Source organism: Bos javanicus, chromosome 3, assembly GCF_032452875.1.
Source record: "Bos javanicus breed banteng chromosome 3, ARS-OSU_banteng_1.0, whole genome shotgun sequence".
NCBI lineage: Eukaryota > Metazoa > Chordata > Mammalia > Artiodactyla > Bovidae > Bos > Bos javanicus.
Window position 1 is genome coordinate 12,958,123 of NC_083870.1, and position 19,864 is coordinate 12,977,986.

At 41.3% G+C, this 19,864-nt stretch overlaps 1 protein-coding gene across 4 annotated transcripts in view; it reads right to left on the reverse strand.

Annotated features, from left to right (window-relative positions):
* The window catches only part of LOC133239105 (CD48 antigen-like), a 101,040-nt gene that overhangs the window by 34,370 nt on the left and 46,806 nt on the right, over positions 1-19,864 (reverse strand). For 3 of the 4 annotated variants that reach the window (XM_061402676.1, XM_061402666.1, XM_061402660.1), the window contains exons 2-5: positions 18,190-18,561; positions 4,005-4,295; positions 1,945-2,055; positions 1,465-1,610 (exon numbers count right to left, since the gene is read on the reverse strand). In XM_061402676.1, coding sequence (XP_061258660.1) covers positions 1,465-1,610; positions 1,945-2,055; positions 4,005-4,295; positions 18,190-18,561 — 920 coding nt within the window. Of the gene's footprint in view, positions 1-1,464; positions 1,611-1,940; positions 2,056-4,004; positions 4,296-18,189; positions 18,562-19,864 lie in introns of all 4 variants that reach the window. The other variant, XR_009733724.1, reaches the window with a different exon arrangement.

The following is a 19,864-nucleotide window of genomic DNA, read 5'->3' on the forward strand; positions in this document are numbered from 1 at the left end:
AAGAAAAAGAAATCTGTGTCAGAGCCTCATATCCATTTCTCCAGACTCTTCTTTATGCCACCCTCATCGTTTTTGCACTTAGCTTCCTGTCTCCTTGAAGGGAGTTTATTTTCTCCACCAGACTGGGAGCTCCCCAAGGGCAGAAACTGAGGTGCCAGGGGCTTCAGCATGGGGCTGCATGTCTGGGTCAGATGTTGCCTCATCTGTTTCTCTATCCCAAAGTCACTCATTGTTCCCCTCCTGTGCTTCTCTGCAGGGGTATTAGGGTTTGGGTCACAATGAACAATTTCCTAAGTTCCCCGAGGCCCAGGTTAGGTAAGGATGTAACCCAGAGGGACTGACACGGGAAGTCACAATGTGGAAGGCATTGAGGCAGCTGGGGACAGTGTGTGGAAGACTAGGCTGTGAACGAAGACACCCCTATTCTGCCTCGTTTGCATGGTTCTCTGATAAGTCCAAGTATTCCCTCTATGTCTCACTTTCCCCTACTATAACCTGCTGGGACTGGACCAGATCCTGATGCTTTGTGACTCAATCATCTAGCATTGTCCCCTCTTTGGGGAAGTCAAAGGATGAGAGAGGAGAGAACCTGGGCATCCCTGCTTCTCTTCTGCTCACCCTTTTAGTCCAGTGGTTCTCAATGGGGGGCCAGGATCACTTGGGATCAGTATCACTTGGGAATTTGTTAGAAATACAAGTTCTCAGGGCTGCCTTAGACCTACTGAATCAAAAACTCCTGGAGTGGGCCCAGAAAACTTCATTTTTAACCAAGCCCTTCAGGTGTTCCTGATGCAAGCTCTATTTGAGAATCATTGCTCTGGGAAGTCCCTTAGATGTCCTCTTTTCCTCCTGTAATTGCTGTCTTCAGTTCTTCCCCGCTGGTGAAATTATTCCATCTGTGACTGTAGCACCAATTTCCAACCAAGGGTCAGTAGCCAACATGAGATGCCCTCCTAGGAACACCTCACCAATGGGAGGGCATCAAAACATGTACCGAAAGATGTGGTATTATTGGTAGGATCCCAGGTAGGTAGGACAGAGAAAGACTTGAGGAAGAAGAGGAAATGAGCTTTTCCTGGCCCTCCTCAGCTCCTTAGGTCTGCTCTCAACCCTGGACCTGCTAGTGTGCCCTCCTTTTACTCCCTTGGGTTTTATATAGGTGATGGGGTCTATGAGACACCTGGTCATTTATACTTTTCTGCTCTGCCAACCCTCCTCCTTGGGTATTGGAGAGGATGTGATGAGGCTATGGACATACAAGTGGAGTATGCTCCCCATCAGTGGTTTCCTAACTTGGCACCTCAGCTCCCAGCATGCTGTGGGTAGCCAAGCACAGCAACCATATTGCCCAAAGCAAGGGTTGGACCCAGAATGTGATAGGGAATAGAATACTCTGGATTTCCCCAGACTTACTGCCTCTGAGAACATAGCAGACCTGGTATGATTTGATTCCCTTGAACCCACCTTAAGGTGTCTCTGGAAGCTGATCTCTTCATAGGGAGAGTCCAGGCTGTTGGTCACATCAGTCTGAAGGTTAGTAGATTCCTCTGTGGGAAGGGCCTGGGGAGTAGCTTTCAAGCCTGAAGCCTCTGGCAGGAGAGTGGACCCACCTATGTACAGCAGACGCTCAATGAGAATGAGTGGAATTGGAGGTGATCCCTTGTAAGCCCTTGAGTGAGAGCAGTCATTGCTCTCTGGGTCATGGATCAGGTCCCAGACTCCTGTCTTGTCCCTGCCCTCCTCTGTTCTTCCTTTCTGGACATGCACGTGGCTTCTGCCCCCAGCATTGCTCTATCCTAGGCTTCTATCAAGATGATTCATGGACGAGGTCAATGAGCCTCTACCTGCCCACTGCCCTGCCCTCCTCCCTGGGGTCTTGATCCATGCCCTTCCTCCAGATCCCCCTCACCCCAGCCCTCCCCTCAGGGTCTACCCAGCACCTGCCTCTCCTGGTCTGCATCTTCTTTCTCATCCAGATCCACACTCCAGCTCCTAGGCTCACCATCAGGACCATGAGAAGGATGCCAAGCCAAAGCCATTTGCTCTGAAGAGAACCTGGAGTCAAAGGCTGGTGTCAGATCTGCTCAGTCAGGCCTGTTGGGTAGGCAATGGGGAGCAGGTGGGCCCCCCCTGCCCCTGGCTCAGAGCCTGTATCTTGAGTGTACATCCTTGATGTAGCTCTGACAAGTTTCTTCCTTTCCAGTCTCTCTACACACTAACCACTATTACTATAATGTTTCATCACCAGACTTTCTGTCCAATCTCTGAACAGGACCCTCAGAGGCTTCCATTAGTTGTGTGTGACATTGTTCATCCCCTTCACCTGCCTCTTTTCTCAGACTCCCACAAGAAAAATACATTCTAAGAGGAGGAAGGGATAAAGGACACTGGGATAGACCTTAGGCTTGTTCTTTTCTCTGTTTGGGATGTCTTTTCTATAACCCCACAAGAAAACTCCTATTCATCCTTCAAGGCCCATCTCAAGTGTTCCCATATCTGTGATGCCTTTCCCAACTCAGGCAGAAGTTGCTCAACTTTTTCTTCCTCCCTTCCTCCCTCTTTCCATCTCTCCCTCCCTCTTTCTTTTCCTTCTTTCCTTCTTTCCTCCCTCCTTCCCTCCCTTCCTCTCTTCCTTTCTTTCTTTCATACCAAAATCATATACTTTGTATTTTATCCAACTTTATTGTTTAACATCTGGTTTTTTAAAATTAATTTATTTTTTAATTGAAGGATGCTTGCTTTACAGAATTTTTCTGTTTTCTGTTTTTATATTTAGAAATTTATTCTTCCCCTTCTTTGAACTATCTTCTGATAATTACTGACATGTTCTGTGTCACACACATAACTGATATCTGATATTTGATATTACTGATATATGATACTGTGCTGATATCTTCTTGCAGATCACTTCTTTTCATTCTCACAAGAGCCTTGTGAAGTACATACAATTATTATCCACATTATGGAAAAGCTATAAAAATTAAGTAACCTGTTCAAGTCTCACAGCCAGTGTGTGGTGAAGCCCCCACTACACTGTAAGTTCCTTGAGGACAGAGATTTATCTTATTTTTCACTGAGCCTTTCCCCCCATCATCAGCACCCAGTAGGCACTCAGTTGTGAGGGTTGAAATCTGAGTGAGTGAGGAAACGAGATGAAAGAGACCATTCAGACAAGAGCCCCACATGAGCAAGTAGGGGTCAGGAGGGCATTGGTGGGATAAGGCAACTGAACTAGTAATTATACCTCCTTTTTAACATCAGTTGTTCCTGCTTTATATTCCTAGGGAAAGTAGGGGACTTCTTTCCCTAGGCATTTTACAATGCCACAGTCTGAGGCTCTTTTGTAAGGGTTCACACCCCATAACCCACCCCACTTAGTCCCTTTATGTAACCAAGGTGTTGCTCTAGGCTGATGGGGAAAGTATAGTAATGGGTTGTAGTGACCACAGGTTCTCACACTGCTCAGAGGAGGGTTGAACTGTGGTTTATGTACTCAGAGGTGGTAACCATCCTTTGAAAGGACAAGTCTGGAATGCAGCAAAAATTGGGCATCTATCAGCCTGAATGTGCTATGCGAGTCCCACCCACCCAGGGTAAGGGCCAGAGTCTGCGTGACAGGAGTATTCCATGGTTGGGGGCAGGGTGCCCTGAGTTCCTTAGTGTTTACTCCTCAGATCTTTCTCCTCCTCTGCTCGGATCTGATGTCTAATTCAGCCTCCCAGGCTCATTGATATTGGGAAAGGGAGTGCACACATGCCAGTCTCACATTTATGTTCTGGGTGAAGCATTAGTCTCTGTAATTGGTCCAGTTTCTGGATTTGTAGGTTTCAAGACTGTAATGAGGCTGTGGCCATTCACTGAGGTGGGGATGTTTTGGTTGCATTCACATACACTGCCTTAAAATGTTCCTCAGTTCTCCCCATTTTCTTTGAGATTTACCAGCCTTGCCCTCCCCTAGTCTCTGCTGGCTCATTTTCATCACCTTCCTAGCTGATCACACTCACCCCTCCAGGGACAGATGTCCTCCAGGTGTAAGGTTGCATTCTTCTCTTCTGCAGGGTTGCTAACCACGCAGGTGAGGTGACTGTTGATGTGGCTGATAGGCAGGCTCAGGCTTAGGTTCCTGGAGTTGGGGAGTATCCCTCTCTGCTCCAGGTGCCTGGGGAGGCCCTGGCTTAGCCAGGTCACTGTCAGGTTCCCTGCGTTTCCTGGGATCTCACATTCTAGACTGATGTTGCACCAGCCTGATGTGTTAGATGATGAAAGAATCTGGATCTGGGGGTGGGGGATGGGATCTGGGGTGAGAGGGGACAAGAGAGAAGCTGAGCTTCAGGACTGGAGGCCAATCTAAACGCATCACCTTTCTCAGCACGTGATACATCTGCACGAGATTTCTAACTGTAGGCCTGGGGAAGGAACCTACTCTCCCTAGCCTAGGAAGTTCTGATTCCCAGCCCACTGACAGCTTAACCTTCCATGTTCAGTTATGTCTAGACAGCTAAATTATCATGGATGCCTGGAGTGCTGCAGTACATGGAGTCACAAAGAGTTGGATATGACTTAGTGACTGAACAACAGCAACAATCTGATAATTATATAATTATAAGTAAATACATGATATGTCAATATATGGTAACCATATATATTATTGTATATACAATAAATAAAACATGAGAAACACTTAAAATACACTGTAAAGACATGTTTACAGTCTTGTTTTGTTTAGAGAATTAAAAAATATTGATTATCTTCAAATGTTAAAGTAAAAATGTAAGTTTAGTAACCAGTGAAATAAAAGTACAATTTTGTATAATTTCCAAACTGCTAGAGAAGTTTGGATAAAATAAAACTGTATTAATAAAACAAAAGGCAAGAAAAAACTGATAAGAAACATTAAATAAGATGTCTGGAGTAGGTCCATACATGTAAAAAATTAAAATACATCTGAATGCATTATATCCCCCTATTAAAAAACCAAGACCCAAATTAGGTAAAACCAGCTATGTGTCATTTATATTAATGATACAGAAAGATCAAAAAGACAGATGAAAAATAATAAATGAGGAAAATGTCAACCAAATGATTGTCAATGTGGCAACAGTCACTATAGACTGCTTTCATCTGAGATGAAAAACATTAAGCAGGCCAGAGATATTTTAGATTATTATGTACCTAGCAACATGATTTGGAAATGCATAAATCAAATCCACTAATACTACAATAGATGGTTTTACTATGGCAGATATAAATGGATTAGAGGACAGGATGTAACATAGGTAAACACAGATGTTAATGGCCAGGTGGCCAATCTGGTAGGTAACTCACTCTATGCTCAGTCCCTCTTTCCTCACTGTCCTTGACTTTGTCTATTGAAGAATCTAGAAAGCAAAATTCTCCATTTCAGTCTTTCTTATATTTGCACTTGTTCTGAGCAGTGAAGTAGGGGCAATTTGCTGCATGAGAGGAAAAGTCTTCACTCCTGAAAAGAGAAAGCTTCAACACAAGAAAAATTATTCCCCCTGTCTTTCTTTTTTTGCTATTTTTTTTTTCTAGAATGATATCTAGAGAAACAGTCATCCTGTTTCAAAGCAACAAGCACGAGAACAAAACCCATGTGCCAATGATGGCAGAACAGAAAAATAGAGTGAGCCTCCACCTCAGGGGTCAATGATGAACAGACACATGGATGCCAGAGAAAGTTACCTCTTGACTTCTGGTTACATGAGAAAAGTAAACCCCCATTTTCTCAAGCCTTTAAAAATCAAGCTTAATGCTAATTGAAGTCAAATATATAACTAACTTACATGCATAGATAACAATAAAAAGATTTGATCAGCAAAATCAAAGCCATTTAAAAAAGAGATCAATCAAAAGAATAAATATTGCTAACCAAACACTTAAAGTTATAAGTAAATGTCACATAGAATGAGAATTGGACATAACTACAGATAAGAGAAGGGCTTCCCTGGTGGCTCAAATGGTAAAGAACCTGCCTGCAATGCAGGAAATGCAGGTTTGATCCCTGGATCAGGAAGATCCCCTGGAGATGGGAATGGCTACCCACTGCAGTATTCTTGCCTGGAGAATTCCATTGACAGAGGAGACTGGTGGGCTACAGTCCATGAGTCGCAAAGAATCAGACACAACTGACCGACTAACACTACTACCACTAGAGATAAGAGAAGATGAAAAATTATAAGGAAACACTGTGTACAACTAAATATCAATAGATTTTAAGATATAAGTGAAATAATGCTTTTCTAAGAAAGTGTTAATGATCAAAATCTTATTAAGAAGCAGCAGCAAACCTGAATACACCCATTGTCTTAGAAACATGACCAAAGATCTGTCCTTATGAAGGTCATGAAGAGTATTTGGTTTCAGGAGTGAGTGTGACCAAATGACCAAAGAAAGAAAACTCTTGCATTATATACTTTGTCTCAGAGCTTGAAATGGCAAAATGACCTCCAGGTCATTCTGAAAGTACAGCTTAACACTCACATCAGACAAGAATACCAAAACCAAAACAAGACAAAACACACAAATCCACGGATTAATGTCAGTTTCAAACAGAATTTAAAATTCCTAAATTAAATATTAGCAAATATAATCACACAATACACTATGATCAAGTTGGATTTATTATAGGAATGCAAAGACAGTATAATTAGGAAATTTACTAATGCAGTTTATGCCATTAACAGATGAAAAGAAAACACAACACCTAACATTTACTGAGCAGGTATGTATTTCTAGACTTAGTTCCAAAGGCTTCACATGAGCTCATCTAACCTCATAATAACCCTATAAAGTTACATGGATTAGCTGTGTCAGTGGAGTCATCTAGGGCAGGGGTAAGCAAAGGGTAAAAGACTGGACAGTAAATATTTTAGGTTTCATAGGCTGTATGGTCTCTTGCAAAAAAGCAAAATGGCTGTCTGGGGAGGCCTTACAAATAGCTGTGAAAAGAAGAGAAGTGAAAAGCAAAGGAGAAAAGGAAAGATATAAACATCTGAATGCAGAGTTCCAAAGAATAGCAAGAAGAGATAAGAAAGCCTTCCTCAGCAATCAATGCAAAGAAATAGAGGAAAACAATAGAATGGGAAAGACTAGAGAGCTCTTCAAGAAAATCAGAGGTGCCAAAGGAACATTTCATGCAAAGATGGGCTCTATAAAGGACAGAAATGGTATGGACCTAACAGAAGCAGAAGATATTAAGAAGAGATGGCAAGAATACAAGGAAGAACTGTACAAAAAAGATCCTCATGACCCAGATAATCACGATGGTGTGATCACTCACCTAGAGCCAGACATCCTGGAATGTGAAGTCAAAGGGGCCGTGGAAAGCATCACTACAAACAAAGCTAGTGGAGGTGATAGAATTCCATTTGAGCTATTCCAAATCCTGAAAGATGATGTTGTGAAAGTGCTGCACTTAAAATTCCAGGAAATTTGGAAAACTCAGCAGTGGCCACAGGACTGGAAAAGGTCAGTTTTCATTCCAATCCCAAAGAAACGCAATGCCAAAGAATGCTCAACCACACAATTGCACTCATCTCACACGCTAGTAAAGTAATGCTCAAAATTCTCCAAGCCAGGCTTCAGCAATACGTGAACCGTGAACTTCCAAATGTTCAAGCTGGTTTTCGAAAAGGCAGAGGAACCAGAGATCAAATTGCCAACATCCGCTGGATCATCAAAAAAGCAAGAGAGTTCCAGAAAACATCTATTTCTGCTTTATTGACTATGCCAAAGCCTTTGTGTGGATCACAATAAACTGTGGAAAATTCTTCAAGAGATGGGAATACCAGACCACCTGACCTGCCTCTTGAGAAATCTGTATGAAGGTCAGGAAACAACAGTTAGAACTAGGCATGGAACAACAGACTGGTTCCAAATAGGAAAAGGAGTACATCAAGGCTGTACATTGTCACCGTGCTTATTTAACTTATATGCAGAGTACATCATGAGAAACGCTGGACTGGAAGAAACACAAACTGGAATCAAGATTGCTGGGAGAAATATCAATCACCTCAGATATGCAGATGACACCACCCTTATGGCCGAAAGTGAAGAGGAACTAAAAAGCCTCTTGATGAAAGTGAAAGTGGAGAGTGAAAAAGTTGGCTTAACTCAACATTCAGAAAACGAAGATCATGGCATCCGGTCCCACCACTTCATGGGAAATAGATGGGGAAACAGTGTCAGACTTTATTTTGGGGGGCTCCAAAATCACTGGAGATGGTGACTGCAGCCATGAAATTAAAAGACGCTTACTCCTTGGAAGGAAAGTTATGACCAACCTAGATAGCATATTCAAAAGCAGAGACATGACTTTGCCAACAAAGACTCATCTAGTCAAGGCTATGGTTTTTTCTGTGGTCATGTATGGATGTGAGAGTTGGACTGTGAAGAAGGCTGAGGGCTGAAGAATTGATGCTTTTGAACTGTGGTGTTGGAGAAGACTCTTGAGAGTCCCTTGGACTGCAAGGAGATCCAACCAGTCCGTTCTAAAGGAGGTCAGCCCTGGGATTTCTTTGGAAGGAATGATACTAAAGCTGAAACTCCAGTACTTTGGCCACCTGATGTGAAGAGTTGACTCATTGGAAAAGACTCTGATGCTGGGAGGGATTGGGGGCAAGAGGAGAAGGAGACGACAGAGGATGAGATGGCTGGATGGCATCACTGACTCGATGGTCATGAGTCTGAGTGAACTCTGGGAGTTGGTGATGGACAGGGAGGCCTGGCGTGCTGTGATTCATGGGGTCGCAAAGAGTCGGACATGACTGAGTGACTGATCTGATCTGATCTGATGGTCTCTTGAAACAACTAGTCAACTTTGCCATTATAGGGAGAAAGCAACCAAATACAACATCTAAACAAATGGGTGTGTGGCTGTGTTCCAATAAAACTTTATTTATAAAGTCAGGTATTGGGCTTTGGTGATGGACAGGGAGGCCTGGCGTGCTGCGATTCATGAGGTCGCAAAGAGTCAGACACAACTGAGTGACTGATCTGACCTGACCTGATTGGGCTAGATTTACCAATGGCTATAGTTTGCCACCCCTTGATCTGGGGTAATTGTTAAAAATACAAATTTATGGGCTCTTCCCAAGACTCACTGAACATGCATCTGGGAAAAACGATATTTTTACATCACTTTAAAAGATCTGATTTAATGAACAGATAACAATTTAAATGTAAAATCAAATGGAATGTCTATTACAAAGTGTGATGAAGCATAGATAGGTGTTAAGGCAGAGTATGTTCTTAGGCATTTAAAGTTCACTTGGCATGTGGTTTTTATGAACTTTTGTTAAGCTCTTTTTAATAGGTAAAGGAATATTAATCAAGATTGAATAACACAAAAATCTTAGAAAAATTAGGTGCATTTCTATCATTTTCCTTAAAAATTGCCTTAATCTATTTGTTTAAAGGAATACTTCTTTAATGCCTCCTGGGGCCTCTATAAAACATCAGACAGATGCAAGAAGAGTAGGGCATGGCTCCTGCTCCCACGTGGACAGCACACCACACACAAATAACTTTAGTGCAAGGCAGAGAGAAATATGAGCCATAAAAGAATTAGGAAAAAGAACTTGCAGACTTCAAAATGGGCATATTCATTTAACAGGGGTGAGAAAAGCCTTTATAGGATATGACAATTCTGAAAGCCCATGAGGTAGGAGAGAGCAAGAAAGAAAGGCTGTACTTGAAGAACAATGTGTTTGGCTAGAAACAAGGCTAGAACACTGGCATTAACTGATGGTGGATCTCTCATGCTGTGATGAGTACTTAGTTCCACAGCAATGGTAAGTAAGCGAGTATTATTGTAAAATTCAATAAGGGAGCTGGTAAATTATCAGGTAAGTTGGAAGCAAGACAAAAGGAAACCAGCTAGTAGCACTTCTACTTTTTCAAGCAACTCTTCTTTTGCTCCACCATTGTGGTTTTCATATGACTTGTTAGTCAAAGCATTCTGACCCTGGTTACATGCGACAGCACAAGCTCCAGGCCTTGACAATCAGAATATGTTATTTCCCTGGTCAGTGACCCATCTAGGGGTAATCTTGAGAACCTAGCCCAGCTAGTAAGAGCCTCTCCCTAGAATTTCCCATGTGAAGTGAGCCAGGAAACTCCCTTTGCTCTCTGGTTGAGTGGGATGCATAGCTGCACAAAGCCATACTCCCAACCACTTGGAGAGGTCCAGGAGAAGAAAGCTGATAGGAAAGGAGGAGAGAGAGAGAGAGAGACACTGAAAAAGAAGATGAGAGAGTACGTGGTTTCTGAATACAGAAGTGAGCCCCTGTCAGTTTTTCAGTTCCTGTGAGCATGAGGGCCAGAGGAACTCCTTTACTGATCTTGCTCCTAGAGATCTAAGCATTTTTATCACAAAAACACTCTTACTGACTAATTTAAGTAGGGTTCCTTAAATGCTACTTGATGCTAAGAGACATAGGATAAAACTCTATTGGTATGATGTCACTGAGAAAGCTATGCCAGGAATTTATCAGCCAAGGAGGAGAGAAAGACAAATTCAGGAATCAGAAGCTGGAGGCCAGGGGGCAGCTAATATGCTCTCCGTCTCTTATCAACAGAAAAACCCAGCTTGGATAGTCAACCCAGTCAACCTAGCCTCTTCTCATAAGATTTCCAATCCCCCCACTCCTCCCCGGCTCCCACTAGGTGAGGTGTGCAGGGAATGTTTTTGAGATGGATATCCCTGGGAGAGCCACTAGTGTATGTCAAGAAGGAAAGGACCAGGTGGCAAGGAGAAGGGTAGAAAATTCAGAGCATGGCACATGGAGGAAAGTGTTGGGAAGCCAGGCTGAAGAGGCAGCCAGGGACCAGATCCTGTGCAGAGTTGCACTTCTTTTTCTGAGTGCCATTTATTCTGTGCAGAATGGGAATGGGGACTGTTTGGTGTTAAACAGGTAAACAACAGGAAGAGCACTACATTTTAAAGAAGATCAAAATATCAGCTGCATGGAGGGTGATTTAGAAAGCAGAAGAGAAGCCAGTCAGGACGCTGATGTGATAACCCAAGCAGAGGTGGTGGAGGATGGAGGCAAAGACGACAGATGGGAGATTGCTCTGGCAGGTTCGATACTCCTTATCTGGACCTTCTTCTCACTCTTTCCTGTATTTCTCCATTGTACTGTCTGCCCAGGAGGTACAGTACCTCCTGTACTGTACTTGGACTCCTTACTAGCCTGGGAGCTCCAGGGAGCAGGCATTGGGTCTTCTCTGGTATCTCTGACTTGCGTCTAGGACAAAGCTTCGTCCTGAAATCTCTCTAACTGGACTTCAGATCAACTAGTTTAAAAGCATTTTACGTGATCAAAACTCCTACTTGGTGTTTTTTTTTTCCACCAAGTTCTGTTGTTTAAGTTTTGCCAACATCTTTTTGTCACTTAAGAACTTTTAAATCAACTTTTCCCAAAGCATGAGTAATATTTTGTTTTCAGGAACAGGTTTGTTTTTTTTTTTTCTTTTTGGCAGCTTGCAGGATCTTTTTCCCCAACCAGGGATTGAACCTGTGTTCTTAGCACCTTTGACAATGAAAGCACAGAGTCCCAACCACTGGGAATTCTCAAGAACAGAGAGAAGAAATCCAGCTCGACCTACAAGAACACCCACACAAGTTTCTTTAACCAGGAAACCTTGACAAGCCACCCATCCAACTCCACCCACAGCGAGGAACCTCCACAATAAAGAGGAACCACAAACTGCCAGAATACGGAAAGGCCACCCCAAACATAGCAATATAAACAACATGAAAAGGCAGAGAAATACTCAGCAGGTAAAGGAACAGGATAAATGCCCACCAAACCAAACAAAAGAGGAAGAGATAGGGAATCTACCTGATAAAGAATTCCGAATAACGATAGTGAAAATGATCCAAAATCTTGAAAACAAAAGGGAGATACAGAAAAATAGCCTGGAGAAAAGGATTGAGAAGATGCAAGAAATGTTTAACAAGCACCTAGAAGAAATAAAAAAGAGTCAATATATAATGAATAATGCAATAAATGAGATCAAAAACACTCTGGAGGGAACCAACAGTAGAATAACGGAGGCAGAGGATAGGATAAATCAGGTAGAAGATAGAATGGTAGAAATAAATGAAGTAGAGAGAAAAAAAGAAAAATGAATTAAAAGATATGAGGACAACTTCAGAGACCTCTGGGACAATGTTAAGTGCCCCAACATTCGAATCATAGGAGTCTCAGAAAAAGAAGACAAAAAGAAAGACAATGAGAAAAATACTTGAGGCGATAATAGTTGAAAACTTACCTAAAATGGGGAAGAAAATAGCCACCCACGTCCAAGAAACCTGGAGAGTCCCAAACAGGATAAACCCAAGGAGAAACACCCCAAGACACATATTAATCAAATTAACAAAGATCAAACACAAAGAACAAATATTAAAAGCAGCAAGGGAAAAAACAACAAATAACACACAGGGGATTCCAATAAGGATAACAGCTGATCTTTCAATAGAAACTCTACAGACCAGAAGGGAATGGCAGGACATTCTTAAAGTGATGAAAGAAAATAACCTACAGCCCAGATTACTGTACCCAGCAAGGATCTCATTCAAATATGAAGGAGAAATCAAAAGCTTTACAGACAAGCAAAAGCTCAGAGAATTCAGCACCACCAAACCAGCTCTCCAACAAATACTAAAGGATCTTCTCTAGACAGAAAATACAGAGAGGGTGTATAAACTCGAACCCAAAACAATAAAGTAAATGGCAATAGGATCATACTTATCAATAATTACCTTAAACATAAATGGGTTGAATGCCCCAACCAAAAGACAAAGACTGGCTGAATGGATACAAAAACAAGACCCCTATATATGCGGTCTACAAGAGAACCACCTTGAAACAAGGGTCACATACAGACTGAAAGAGAAGGGCTGGAGAAAGATACTCCATGCAAATAGAGACCAAAAGAAAGGAGGAGTAGCAATACTCATATCAGATAAAATAGACTTTAAAATAAAGGGTATGAAAAGAGAAAAGAAGGACACTACATAATGATCAAAGGATCAAGCCAAGAAGAAGATATAACAATTATAAATATATATGCACCCAACATAGGAGCACCGCAATATGTAAGACAAATGCTAACAAGTATGAAAGGGGAAATTAACAATAACACAATAACCCTACTCACATCTATGGATAGATCAACTAAACAGAAAATTAACAAGGAAACACGAACTTTAAATGATACAATAGACCAGTTAGACCTAATTGATATCTATAGGACATTTCACCCCAAAACAATGAATTTCACCTTTTTCTCAAGTGCACATGGAACCTTCTTCAGGATAGATCACATCTTGGGCCATAAATCTAGCCTTGGTAAATTCAAAAAAACTGAAATCATTCCAAGCATCTTTTCTGACCACAATGCAGTAAGGTTAGGTATCAATTACAAGAGAAAAACTATTAAAAATTCCAACATATGGAGGCTGAACAACATGCTGCTGAATAACCAACAAATCACAGAAGAAATAAAAATGTGAATAGAAATGAATGAAAATGAAAGCACAACAACCCAAAACCTATGGGACACTGTAAAAGCAGTGCTAAGTGGAAGGTTCTTAGCAATACAGGCTTACCTAAAGAAATGAGAAAAAGGTCAAATAAATAACCTAACTTTACACCTAAAGCAACCAGAAAAGAAAGAAATGAAGAACCCCAGGGTTAGTAGAAGGAAAGAAATCTTAAAAATTAGGGGAGAAATAAATGCAAAAGAGACCATAGCAAAAATCAACAAAGCCAAAAGCTGGTTCTTTGAGAAGATAAATAAAATTGACAAACCATTAGCCAGACTTATCAAAAAACAAAGGGAGAAAAATCAAATCAACAAAATTGAAAATGGGGCAAAACCAATACAATATTATAAAGTAATTAGCCTCTAATTAAAATAAATAAATTAAAAAAAGAAAGAAATGGAAATGGAGATATCATAACAGACAACACAGAAATACAAAGGATCATAAGAGACTACTATCAGCAGCTATAGGCCAATAAAATGGACAACTTGGAAGAAATGGACAAATTCTTAGAAAAGTACAACTTTCCAAAACTGAACCAGCAAGAAATAGAAAATCTTAACAGACCCATCACAAGCACAGAAATTGAAACTGTAATCAGAAATCTTCCAGCCAACAAAAGCCCAGGTCCAGATGGCTTCACTGCTGAATTCTACCAAAAACTTATAGAAGAGCTAACACTTATCCTACTCAAACTCTTCCAGAAAATTGCTGAGGAAGGTAAACTTCCAAACTCATTCTATGAGGCCACCATCACCCTAATACCAAAACCAGACAAAGATGCCACAAAAAAAGAAAACTACAGGTCAATATCACTGATGAACATAGATGCAAAAACCCAGAACAAAATTCTAGCAATCAGAATCCAACAACATATTAAAAAGATCATACATCATGACGAAATGGGCTTTGCCCCAGGGATGCAAGGATTCTTCAATATCCATAAATCAATCAATGTAATACACCACATTAACAACTTGAAAGATAAAAACTATATGATTGTCTCAATAGATGTAGAGAAAGCCTTTGACAAAATCCAACATCCACTTATGATGAAAACCCTCCAGAAAGCAGGAATAGAAGGAACATACTTCAACATAATAAAAGCTGTATAAGACAAACCCACAGCAAACATTATCCTCAATGGTGAAAAATTGAAAGCATTTCCCCGAAAGTCAGGAACAAGACAAGGGTGCTCACTCTCACCACTACTATTCAACATGTGGTGGAAGTTTTGGCCACAGCAATCAGAGCAGAAAAAGAAATAAAAAGAATCCAAATTGGAAAAGAAGAAGTAAAACTCTCACTGTTTGCAGATGACATGATCCTCCACATAGAACACCCTAAGGACTTCACCAGAAAAATTGATGCTTTTGAACTGTGGTGTTGGAGAAGACTCTTGAGAGTCCCTTGGACTGCAAGGAGATCCAACCAGTCCATTCTGAAGGAGATCAGCCCTGGGATTTCTTTGGAAGGAATGATACTAAAGCTGAAACTCCAATACTTTGGCCACCTCAGGCGAAGAGTTGACTCATTGGAAAAGACTCTGATGCTGGGAGGGATTGGGGGCAAGAGGAGAAGGGGACGACAGAGGATGAGATGGCTGGATGGCATCACTGACTCGATGGATGTGAGTCTGAGTGAACTGCGGGAGTTGGTGTTGGACAGGGAGGCCTGGCATGCTGCAATTCATGGGGTCGCGAAGAGTCAGACATGACTGAGCGACTGATCTGATCTGAATCAATGAATATAGTAAAGTTGAAGGATATAAAATCAACACACAGAAATCCCTTGCATTCTATACACTAATAATGAGAAAACAGAAAGAGAAATTAAGGAAACAATTCCATTCACCATTGCAACGAAAAGAATAAAATACTTAGGATTATATCTACCTAAAGAAACTAAAGACCTATATATAGAAAACTATAAAACACTGATGAAAGAAGTCAAAGAGGACACAAATAGATGGAGAAATACACCATGTTCGTGGACTGGGAGAATCAATATAGTGAAAATGAGTGTACTACCCAAAGCAATCTATAGATTCAATGCAATCCCTATCAAGCTACCAATGGTATTTTTCACACAACTAGAACAAATAATTTCACAATTTGTATGGAAATACAAAAAACCTCGAATAGCCAAAGCAATCTTGAGAAAGAAGAATGGAACTGGAGGAATCAACCTGCCTGACTTCAGGCTGTACTACAAAGCCACAATCATCAAGACAGTATGGTACTGGCACAAAAACACACATACAGATCAACGGAACAAAATAGAAAGCCCAGAGATAAATGCACACACCTACGGACACCTTATCTTTGACAAAGGAGGCAAGAATATACAATGGAGAAAAGACAATCTCTCTAACAAGTGGTGCTGAGAAAACTGGTCAACCACTTGTAAAAGAATGAAACTAGAACACTTTCTAACGCCATACACGAAAATGAACTCAAAATGGATTAAAGATCTAAACATAAGACCAGAAACTATAAAACTCTTAGAGGAAAAGATAGGCAAAACACTCTCTGGCATAAATCACAGCAGGATCCTCTATGACCCACCTCCCAGAATATTGGAAATAAAAGCAAAAATAAACAAATGGGACCTAATTAAACTTAAAACCTTTTGCACAACAAAAGAAACTATAAGCAAGGTGAAAAGACAGCCTTCAGAATGGGAGACAATAATAGCAAATGAAAGTGAAAGTGAAGTCACTCAGTCGTGTCTGACTCTTTGCAACCCCATGGACACCAGGCTCCTCCGTCCATGGGATTTTCTAGGCAAGAGTACTGGAGTGGGTTGCCTTTTCCTTCTCCAGGGAACTTCCCAACCCAGGGATCGAACCCAGGTCTCCTGAAATGAAGCAACTGACAAAGAATTAATCTCAAAAATATACAAGCAACTCCTGCAGCTCAATTCCAGAAAAATAAATGACCCAATCAAAACATGGGCTAAAGAACTAAACAGACATTTCTTCAAAGCAGACATACAGATGGCTAACAAACACATGAAAAGATGCTCAACATCTCTCATTATCAGAGAAATGCAAATCAAAACCACAATGAGGTACCATTTCACACCAGTCAGAATGGCTGCTATCCAAAAGTCTACAAGAATAAATGCTGGAGAGGACGTGGAGAAAAGGGAATCCTCTTACACTTTTGGTGGGAATGCAAACTAGGACAGCCACTATGGAGAACAGTGTGGAGATTCCTTAAAAAACCAAAATAGAACTGCCATATAACCCAGCAATCCCACTACTGGGCATACACAACCAGAATTGAAAGAGACACGGGTACTCCAATGTTCATCACAGCACTGTTTATAATAGAGAGGACATGGAAGCAACCTAGATGTCCATCAGCAGATGAATGGATAAGAAAGCTGTGGTACATATACACAATGAAATATTACTCAGCCATTAAAAAGAGTACATTTGAATCAGTTCTACTGAGGTGGATGAAACTGGAGCCTATTATACAGAGTGAAGTAGGCCAGAAAGAAAAACACCAATACAGTATACTAACGCACATATATGGAATTTAGAAAGATGGCAATGATAACCCTGTATGTGAGACAGCGAAACAGACACAGATGTATAGAACAGTGTTTTGGACTCTGTGGGAGAGGGTGAGGGTGGGATGATTGGGAGAATGGCATTGAAATATGTATATTATCATATGTGAAACTAATTGCCAGTCCAGGTTCGATGCATGATACAGGGTGCTCGGGGCTGGTGCACTGGGGTGACCCAGAGGGATGGGATGGGGATGGAGGTGGGAGGGAGGTTCAGAATGGGGAATACATGTACACACATGGAGGATTCATGTCAATGTATGACAAAGCCACTACAATTTGTAAAGTAATTAGCCTCCAATTAAAAAAAATTTTTTTAGTCAGTTTTTGAAGCAACCAATAAAGACATTTCTGATACAACTGTATATTTCTAATAATCAATTTTTGCAGTATTTTACAATTGAAAGTTTTTTTTTTTTTTTTGTATACTCTTGAGTGGGCCTCTATGGCAACCCACTGTAGCATTCTTGCCTAGAGAACTCCATGGAGAGAGGGGCCTGGTGGGGTCCCAAAGAGTCACAACTGAGTGATTAACACTTTTACTTTCACACTCCTGGGGAGCCTCTCAAGTGATCATTCTGTTAAAACTTTCATTGGTTGTTTCTCATGAGATATGTAGCATTAGACCCCATCCTGTGTCCTGTACCTTCCCTCCACCAGCTGTGTGTAGGTCCCTAGAGTGGGGGATGGGGGGGGTGGAGTTTGGATAAGGGTCAAGCCAGGGAGGGGAGGTCAGGTGGTCAGGACTTACCTTGGTTCTGCTAGAGGTGGATTAACTGGAAGGTGACAAAGCTTAAGCGATTTTTTGTTCTTGTTCTAAATAAATACTTTTAAACAAACAAAAAGAAATTGTAGCTAGATTTTTCCTAAGATGTAATTTTTAAAATTTAGTTTTACCTTTAAGGCATCAGAAGAGATGTAAAATTTTCTTAAAAAAGAAATGACTTTTAAAAAAATACCCTGAGTTTAGGCTAACTTACTTTAAATAAAGTGGTTGTTGGAATGCATGCTTGGGGCATGGTCCCACACCTTACCATATAAACAGAGTCTAAATTCTTCCTCATTCGATTTTCCTGAGTTGAATTTGATTTTTGCTGTATATAGTCCACTCATTTCCATGGTGAGATTCCTGATGCTCAAGAAAGCCATCTCTGTTAGGTTGAGTCTGTGCTTGTATATTTCTTCAAGTTCATACCAGTCAGGATTAGGGGTCTGAGGCTTCCAGGACACTAGAAGCCGTGTTTTCTCATCATCCTCAGATTTCCAATTCCATTCAATCTCTCGGACGTTAGGATGCAAAGGGGAGGTCAGTGTCAGCTGGACAGATGTCCCAACAGTCCTTTTCAACGTGCAGGAAGAGCTGGGGTATTTGACAGCTTGAGAATCTGGTGAAGGACTAGATAAGCCTGGAGGAAGAAAGAAGCAGAGCAAATGTTTTGCTATATCTGCTGTCTTCACATCACACTAATTTTACACTTATAAAAAGATTATCTCCGTTTTTACAGACAAGGAAACAAAACTGAAGAGGTAAACTTGCTTAGGCATTGGTCCTGCCTAGAAGTTGATAGTTTTGATTCAAGCACACATCTATCACCCTTCCAGACTCATGCTCTTTCCTTTTCTTGCAGCTTGCACCCAATATGGCCTTTGGTTTAATTCTGCTACTGCTGCTGCTGCTAAGTCGATACAGTCATGTCCGACTCTGTGCAATCCCATAGACGGCAGCCCACCAGGCTCCCCTGTCTCTGGGTTTCTCCAGGCAAGAACACTGGAGTGGGTTGCCATTTCCTTCTCCAATGCATGAAAGTGAAAAGTGAAAGTGAAGTCGCTCAGTCGTGTCCGACTCTTAGTGACCCCATGGACTGCAGCCCACCAGGTTCCTCTGTCCCTGGGATTTTCCAGGCAAGAGTACTGGAGTGGGGTGCCATTGCCTTCTCCATGATTCAATTCTAGGAAATAGAAACGAAAAATATTGAAGTTGATGAGTAATAATACAATTTCTCCATTGTTTCTATACACTAGAAGAAAATTATTTCAGCTCTCTCCTATGCTATCTTTTTTCCCCCCTCAACCCATTGTTTTTTGGTTTCTGGCCACCACTCCTCTGAAATTGCTCTTGATTGAGATATTGATGACTACTTAAAATTAACAAATCCGCATGTCATTAGTCAATCTGTCAGTCCTAACCTTATGGGACTATCTTGCGGCACTTGACATATGACTACTCTTTCTTGAAACTCTACTTATTTGATACAAATTTTTACTCATTGGGCCCTCAGTCCACTTTCTTTCAATAAATGTTTAATGAGCTAGGCATAACTGAGATTGCTAGAGATACAGTGGTGAACAGGTGGACCAGATCCCTGCTTTCATGGAACTACCATTGTAGTCAAGGAGACTGCTGAAAAAATCAGGAGAAAGTACAAGATTTCAGATACTTGTAAGTGCTGTTAAAAAAGGATGTGGCACAGATTTCATGGGGCATGGTTCCACACCTTACCATATAAACAGAGTCTAAATTCTTCCTCATTCAATATTCCTGAGTGGAATTTGATTTTTGCTGTATATCAGATCAGATCAGATCAGTCGCTCAGTCGTGTCCAACTCTTTGCGACCCCATGAATCGCAGCACGCCAGGCCTCCCTGTCCATCACCAACTCCTGAAGTTCACTCAGACTCATGTCCATCGAGTCAGTGATGTAGTCCACT